The sequence below is a fragment of the Rhinatrema bivittatum genome, unplaced genomic scaffold (assembly GCF_901001135.1).
Source record: "Rhinatrema bivittatum unplaced genomic scaffold, aRhiBiv1.1, whole genome shotgun sequence".
Taxonomy (NCBI): domain Eukaryota; kingdom Metazoa; phylum Chordata; class Amphibia; order Gymnophiona; family Rhinatrematidae; genus Rhinatrema; species Rhinatrema bivittatum.
Genome location: NW_021820748.1, coordinates 75,325 through 83,905, shown reverse-complemented (window position 1 = coordinate 83,905; position 8,581 = coordinate 75,325). Strand labels below are relative to the sequence as shown.

Here is an 8,581-nt window from a genome sequence, read left to right as displayed (position 1 = left end):
CTGCAATCTTGCTCAATGATTTCCCATTTTCTGTTTAGAGGCTACCCTTTACAAATTATCAAGAAAGCCTACAAACATCAACTTCGACTTATTATTCACAAGTCTTCCCTGAGACAACTGTGATAGAATGACCTGTATCCTCCCTTTTTCTAGTAGAATTGGTGATGCCTATGCTATTATTAAAAGACATGGCAAGTGCTAACACCATAATCACATCATCTTTTCTGAAAGCAAATCTAGCATCACTTGATTTGCTTTCAAACAGGGTAAGAACTTATGTAACTTCCTGGTCTCATCTGCACTATGTCCCATCCCACCTGCAACTTCCTCACACCTGGGCCATTTACCATGTGGACACTGTATAGCATGCCCTCTATTATGCTCTTTGACTGTATGCCAACATCCTCACATGAGGAAACAATATCCCTTCAACATTCCTCAAACTGTAGCATTAAAGGAGTTGTTTATGTGATACAATGTCCTTGTTCATGATACAATGTTCTTGTTCATCTACTAGATAAGGGAGCCCTGACCGACGTGCCGCAAATGCGCAGTAGAGAGCAGCTCTACCGCGCATGTGCGGGCGAGCACGTCGGCCAGGTTTGCCTATTTACAAAAATGGCGCTGGGAGGACCCGTAGCGGCAGCGGCGGCGAGGGCCAGGACCTGTAGCGGCGGCGAGGGCCCGTAGCGGCAGCGGCGGCGAGGGCCCGTAGCGGCGGCGAGGACCAGGACTGTAGCGGCAGCAGCGGCGAGGACCAGGACCCGTAGCGGCGGCGAGGACCAGGACCGTAGTGGCGGCGGCGGCGAGGACCAGGACCGTAGTGGCGGTGTGCGCGCCATCCGAAGGGGTTGTGAATGAGGAGGGGAGTGACTGAGGGGGAGGGAGGAGAGAGTGAGGTGAGAAGGGGTGGGAGGGAGAATAGAGGTGGGAGGGGGAAGTGGAAAGGAGAGTGGTGGAAGGGAGAATGAGGGGGAGGTAGAAGGGAGAATGAGAGGGGAGGGGGAAAGGGAGAATGAGGGGAAGGTGTGGAAGGGAGAATGAGAGGGAGGGGAAGGTGGAAGGGAGAATGAGGGGAAGGTGGAGGTGGAAGGGAGAGGAGGGGGAGGGAGAATGAGGGGGGAGGTGGGAGGGGAGAATGAGGGGGAAGGAAATGGACCGAAAATTTTTTTTTAAATGTAGCCCGTTGTTACGGGCTTAACGGCTAGTTATTATATATTGGAAAAGCTGTACACATGCTTAAAACCAACATTTCTGAATAGTGCTCATGCCTCCGCTTTCTGAGGAAAGAGGCACCCCTCATCTCCCATTGGCAGGATGAGGGACACTCAATTTCTGATTTAAAATTTTGTTATTGAACTTGATATTCCTCCACCTGGGGTGGGGGGAGAGAGGAGGCAGCGGCAGCAATTTCTAACTACTGCTAATCTGCTGTGAACAATGATGGACATATGAACTCAAATTCCTGGCACCAACTGGACTGAATAAGGAGATTGAATGGTCAGTATTTTTTTTTTTAATCAATTTCATACCGGCCTATTTCCTTTGACTATGTTTCTGATTAGGTCCTTGTTTAGTTTAGTTTGCCTTACAAGTTTTGTCTCTCCCCCTCCAATTACCTCATTGTGGTCCCTTTCTCTGATAGGTTTAATTTCACCTCCTCTTTATGATGTCATTATGGCCCTCTTCTCTGATTAGTTTACCTCTGTTGGCAAGCCCCTGTGTTCCCCTTTACAGTAATGCTCCTCCCACTAATGATGCCACAGGAATTCCCATTCTGATTGGCCCCCACTTTGGCGTGCCTTTTTCTCTCTTTAAAATGCAAACTTTGTAGGTGCTTAGTTGCTTTTGAAAGCTGTTCTTTGTTATGGAGCCTTAAAGTTACCTGTGGAAACGGTACGTTTACATAGAAACATAGAAATGACGGCAGAAGAAGACCAAACGGCCCATCAAGTCTGCCCAGCAAGCTACGCACTTTATCCATTTTTTTTCCCTTTTTCTCTCTCCCACCTGTTACTATTGGCTTCCAGTACCCTCCAGCCCTAATCCCCCTCCACCCAATTTAGAGAGCAGCTCTGTATCTACATCCAAGTGACATCCAGCTCAATTGGGGGTAGCAACCGCTGCAACAAGCAGGCCACCCCCTTGCCACATACTCTTACCCACCCGTTTTTATTTTTTTGTTTTGCTTTATTTTTTTTTTGGAAATAGCAGCCCTCCATCCTTCCGCTCCATGAAGGTGGAACACCAACTACTGGCCACTGGCATCCCGCTCCGTGAATGCCTCTGTGGCTACTGCCGCTCCGTGCAGTGTTTGAATGCCTCTGTGGCTACTGCCGCTCCGTGCAGTGTTTGAATGCCGCTGTGGCTACTGCCGCTCCGTGCAGTGTTTGAATGCCTTCACTTTATTCACGCCCTCTAGACTTGATGGATCCACAGTGTTTATCCCACGCCCCTTTGAAGTCGTTCACAGTTTTAGACTTCACCACTTCCTCCCGAAGGGCATTCCAGGCATCCACCACCCTTTCCGTGAAGAAATACTTCCTGACATTGGTTCTTAGTCTTCCTCCCTGGAGCCTCAGCTCGTGATCTCTGGTTCTGCTGATTTTTTTCTGACGGAAAAGGTTTGTCGTTGTCTTTGGATCATTAAAGTTTTTCAAGTATCTGAAAGTCTGAATCATATCACCCCTGCTCCTCCTTTCCTCCAGGGAGTACATATTTAGATTCTTCAATCTCTCCTGGTATGTCATTTCTGTTTCTGCTGCTCGTCCTGTTAATTCATTGTATTTTATTTTCTCTTATTAACAAATTAAAATTTTTTTTACCAGCCCCTTCGGATGAAGTATTGGTGAAACAGTCCAGGGAGACTGAGTTTTCAATATTACATGAATGTTGAATAAACCTACCCAATTAGAAATGACTGTGGTTTCTATCTTATGTGAAGGAGTTGGATCACCTACTCTTATCAGAAAAGCCTTGTATTTGCCATTGACTTATGTAGTGGGTTCCTGCTTATCTTCACATTCAGCATTTGCCTATGCCTAAATCCAGTCCTGCTTGGAAGCCCGCAGACCTTTAATTCCAAGAACAACTAAAATATTATTGAATTTAGGCACGCACCTGCTTATTTTAAGGCGGATTCGACAAGCAAAACCAGCTTTACTAACGAGCTTCAATGGACTCTCAAAGTAACGATGCGCATGCGCGGGCTTCACATTCCCATGGCAACCACAAGGCAAGAGCCCGTCAGATTCGTTCATTCTATTATGTTCAGCGCAAGACCCGAGCAACGATTCATTTCCGGACCCAGTGTACATAACAATGCCGCTGCTTTCACAGCATCTTCTGTCCTCCACATCCCTCGCCAGCAACTCGGACCTTCGCTTTCCAACCGGCCCTAGTCAGCTGCTCCATCCAGCTCCCCCCCCCCCCCCCCAGCGTTCTGGCAGCGCATGTGCGCATATTCGCATCATGACATAGTATAGTCATGAAATACAAATATAATAATATCTGCAATTAAGATGGTCAAATAAGATGGTCAAATGTCTGACCACCCTCAAATTATTTTTTATCCGAGCTCAACGTTGTTTCAAAACACACCGTACCGAGTAGGCGCAGCACGACTTGCTGGGGGGGATCGGAAGCAGCAGTCGGAGTCTCACAGGCAACCACTGCTCTTTACGTGGTGATGCGCATGTGCGGAGTGCGCCGCGGGAGCTGAATGTGTGGAAGCGAGCAAGGAAGGAGTTACTTTTAGCTCGTTGTCGGCGGCAACGCGGTGAAAGAAAATACTGCAGAAAAGAAAAACCGTCTATAAATAATAATAAAAAAAAATCAACAGCCAATTTAGCGGGAAAAACCCGCCTATTTGGCAATTCTGGTTCCGGGGAATTAGGCGGGAGCTGGAGCTTATGGGTTCTGGCAGGAGCCGCAACCACAGGCCTCCCGACCAGTATCGTGGAGACGGTGGCCGCTGCCTGAAGAAGCCTGGACCGTGCCCGGCTGTGGTCAGTCTGCTGGTGCTGAGCGGCGTGTCAGCCGTGTACATTCATACGCTGCACCCGTCGGTGGCGGGCGGAGACTCGGGTAAAGCAGTTTCTGTTTTAGTTCAGGAGGCGCAGCGCGGAATGAAGCGCTTGGCACCCGGTATCTTGGATGAGGTTAACGGCCGTTCAGTTGACTGGAGAAGGTGGCTTTAATTGCCGTAGATTCGTGGCCACACCATCAGGGGCCTTCTAGTGTTAAATCATGGACGCTGGGTTGGGGGATGGAAGGAGGTCCCGAGTTTAACATTCTGGATAATTTGAAAGGGCTTGCTTGTGAAGTAAAAAGTCTTGTAAATCAAAGCACGTTGTATAACTGTTTTAATTGTTTGTGTTTTCAGCATTATTGGCTTTCTAAAGTACTTTACACTGTACATACAGTTGTTATTTTGTAGTGGGCTTTAGTTGTATTACAGTTTGAAGACTAGTCTCATATGGAGATTTGGAATCTCATCTGTGAATCTTTCTAGGTTCGCATCCAACGAAGTGGACTTTGTCCTCGAAATTGGTTAGTCTATAAGGTGCACTTGCCTCTTGTCATTTTTTCTAGATTATGATACACCTTGTATTGGACTAACAAAAAGCTGATGTTGTGGTCCATGACCTTATGAGACCAGATAAGGCCTGTCTTCAGATATCAGGATTTCTATGTTGTCTTGGAAGTTCATGGATCACGACATCAGTTTTTGTTGATTTAAATAAAAGGCATCAGGACCTAAAGATTCTATTTTTCCAGTGTACCAGTAGTACAGCTACAAGAACAGTGTTATGGAATCAGTGACTTAAGATAATTAGAAAAGCTGCCTACAGACTAAATACAACTATAAATTAAAAATGTATTGCTAAAGATAGAAAATAAATCAGGACAAATTTTAAATAAGGGGGTTTAAAGATGATAAAATGGAAATTCATTCTACATTGTGTTTTAGCATGTATATCCATAAGTGTTTAATACTCCTTACAGCTACTAGTGGCAAACCATAAATTACTTTAAATATCCAAATAAATTAATAAAGACTGATCAGTTTCTTTGTGTCCAGTGAAGATCTTGATATGTTCTAGTGCAGGGGTGGGCAAACTTAAGGCCTGTATGTCAAATCCAGTCTATGGGCACATTTTAAGCAGCCCGCCTACTATTTACTTGGCCTTCATGTTGTCCGGCCCACCATCTGGAGCAGCTGTGGCTGCAGTAATCCTTAACATGCATGTACTGTGACCTGCTGGGGGGTTGCTCTGGCAACGGTGGAAGTCTAGTGGTGAGTGGGAGGGAGGCTAAGTTGTGGAATGGTGGTAATGGCAGTAGCAGCGCTAGTCTTGAATGCTTCAGGGGTGTAGAAGCTCATGGGCTGAAGATGATTGTGCTGCTGCTGAGCAGCCTGCAGGAGAGCCTTACTTTATCTGCTGTTGCTCTTAGTGCTGGCGCAAGCCTTTTTACTGCAGGAGAGGCAATTGCCTTCCCTCCCACTGGTTGCTGTCACTTCTGCATTGGAGGAGCTCCTGGTGCAGCCTTCTCACTCTCCTACTGCAACTGGCCCTCTTGTCTTCAGGCTGTAGCAGAACTTAAAACAAAATGAATATAAACATTGCTGGCTCATGCCTAGGGTCATAACAGGCCTGACTCTTTTCACCACTGTGCCTCTAGAACCCTCTTTCATTGGACTATTAAGAGTCCCTTTACTTGTTGCTGGCCATGACATTCCCTCCAGGACAGACTTATTGGCCTTTCCAGCAAATACAAAGGGGCAATACCAGAGACATAGATGTCTGTCCCCCGTCCCCCCCGCCAAAAGGTTAAATATATCTTTTTAGCGTTCAGACAGGTGAATCCAAAATCAGTGGGCTATGTACCTTTACCAGCAGATGGAGACAGAGCAAAGCTGACATCACAGTATATATATCCCTGCAGTGACAAGAGCTTGCCAATATTCTCCATCTCCAGTAGATGGTGGACATGCATCTCCCTACTGGGAATTGCTTTAAAAAAAGAAAAAAAAAAGAGAGAGATTATTCACCCCGCTTTCCTTTGGTAATACCTTATGGTCTCTCCCTCAGTTGAGAATTCCTGAGCTGATTTCCGTAGTCCCTCAGATGAGTGCCTTGGCCTTTTTCAACTGGCGTGGTCTTAACTAAAAAAAAAAAAAATCTGAAAGAAAAACGGGTGCAGGAAGCCGAGCGTGGCTGTGAAGGTATATGCCCTCTCCCCCCGCAGCCAGAGGCCAACCTTGTACTCAGCTGGGACAGGCTGAACTCAGGTAAAGGGTAATTTAAAAACTTAATAAAGAAAAGGGGAGTTGAGTAGGGATTCCCCCTCCCCCCCCCTCGGTCTCCATGCTCGGCATGCGATCTGACAGTCATTCCCACCTCCAATGGAATTCAGGGGACAGGGGCAGCCTGGCAGTTTGAGCAGCCCTTGTGGCTAAGCCCTGCTCTCGGGCTCATCTGGTTCGCCGCCTGGTAGGCCGTGGCACAGTTGTGCGCCAAAGACTGCCCTCTTCAGTTTGTCAGGTCATACTTGTGCACCCAGCTGTGCAGCCCATTGTGCGCTTAGGTGGGTGCCTAAGTAGGTGCATAAGAGTGCCTACCAGGATGCCCAATTGTGCGCACATGCACGCGCTTTTTTTGCGCGCACTGAGGGGTAGATTTTAAAACCCCTGCGTGCGTAAATCCTCCCAGATTTACGCGCGCAGGGCACTCACGCACCGGTGCGCCTATTTTGCATAGGCCGCTGGCGTGCGCAAAGCCCCGGGACACGAGTAAGTCCCGGGGCTTCGTAAAAGGGGCGGGGGGCGTGCCCGGGGGCAGGGGGCGGGTTCGGGGGTGGTCCCGAGTCCCCCGGCACTGCGGCCTGTGCTGGGGGATGCCAGGGCGGCATGCGCAAGTTACGCCTGCTTCAAGCAGGCGTAACTTGCCCAACAAAGGTAGGGGGGGGATTGGGGTGGGGTAGATAGGGGAAGGGAGGGGAAGGTGGGGGGACGCAGGAGGGAATGGAGGCAGGCTTCGCGGCTTGGCGCACGCAGGCTGCCGATTTTGCGCAGCCTTGCGTGCGCTGACCCTGGATTTTATAAGATACGCACGGCTACACACTTATCTTATAAAATCTGGTGTACTTTTGTTCGCGTGCGTATGTGTTGAAGATCTACCTCTGAGTGTCTGGGGAAGCTCAGTTTAGACACATCTAGGCACAGTATTGAGCACCTTATTTGTGAGTGCCTAATATTTTGGGTACACCATTGTCAGATGCCAATTAGGGCATATTGACAGGCTTATGGTGCCCATAGCGAAGAAACCTATGTGCCTTTCCCTATGTGTTGCTTGTCATATTTGGGCATCTCAGCCTGGCATCCCCTTTGACTTGTGTCTGTGCTGTTTGGAGGCTCAAGGAGAATCGCCTCCGTCTGATTTTACTAAGCCCGGTTCTTAGCATGGTGCGAGAATGAAAAAAGAGCTGCCAGAAGAGGCGCCTGACTTTGGAGTTCCCCTAAATGATTCATCAGTGGGGGAAGGTAGGTCAGTAGGCACAATACATGTGCCCCCTGGTTTTGGCATGGATCCCTTTGCCTTTTCTTGGGCAGAATTTTTTCAAGGACTGAGTCCTCTGCCCCGGCCATTCTTAACAGGTCAGGGTCGCAGGTGGTGAAATCCCGCACGTCTGGTGCTGCAGCTAAACAGAGTATGCCTGGAGCCGGTCTTCCCGATAGGGACCAGGTGGCACGAATGATGAGACAGATCCTTACTCCCTGGAGGATGAGGAAATGCCTCTGGTTTTGGAGCCATATAGAACTATGTTGCGGTTCTTTCATAGAGGTGAGTTACCGGCTCTGATTTCCTAGACATTGAAGATGCTGGGAGTACCTGAGGCGGATTCCATGTCTGAGACAAAGAAAGATCCTGCTTTGAATTCCTTGCATAAAGCCTTATATTTCTTCCCTATTATGGAGGTCATTCAAGAAGTAATTGATCTTGAATGGGGCTCCCTGGAAGCTAATTTTAAAGAGGGTGAGGCTTGGAAGGACTGTACCCCTGGATCCAGCTGCGAGAGAGCAGTTGCATTTTCCGAAGGTGGATGCATTTGTGTGTGCCTTTACCAAGCGGATGACTATTCTCGTAGAAGGGGGAGCAGCTTTGAAGGGTATACAGGATAGGAGAATTGAGGCTATCCTTAAGTAGGCCTTTGAAGCAATGGGAATGAATTTGCAGATAGCTTCCTGTTGTTCCCTGGTGACTCGCTCTTGTTTACTGCTCTCTCAGGAGATCGATGAATATTGTAAACCGCTTCGGTCATTTCTTGCATTTGGTGAAACGGTATATAAATGTATTAAATAAATATTAAATAAATACTGTGAATTCCAGGGCAGTAATGGAAACAGCAGCTTTCTTTTGGTCTGCACTGTGGCCAGAGGGGTGGCTTCGATAATAGCAGCTAGGCATCAGCTATGGCTGAGAAATTGGTCGGCCAATACAACCTCGGTCTATGGAGTTATGGAGAGCTATGAATTTGCATGTTGTAAATTTCCCATGTACTAGGTTATTGTCAGCTC

General features: G+C 47.9%; 1 protein-coding gene across 2 annotated transcripts in view; it reads left to right on the top strand.

The window, feature by feature from the left end:
• The first annotated feature begins 3,611 nt into the window (after window positions 1-3,611).
• The window catches only part of LOC115082074 (transmembrane protein 260-like), a 61,401-nt gene continuing 56,431 nt past the window's right edge, over window positions 3,612-8,581 (top strand). For both annotated transcript variants that reach the window (XM_029586339.1, XM_029586340.1), the window contains exon 1: window positions 3,612-4,086. In XM_029586339.1, the coding sequence (XP_029442199.1) occupies window positions 3,912-4,086 (175 nt within the window). In that variant the 5' untranslated portion in view covers window positions 3,612-3,911. The remainder of the gene's footprint in view (window positions 4,087-8,581) is intronic.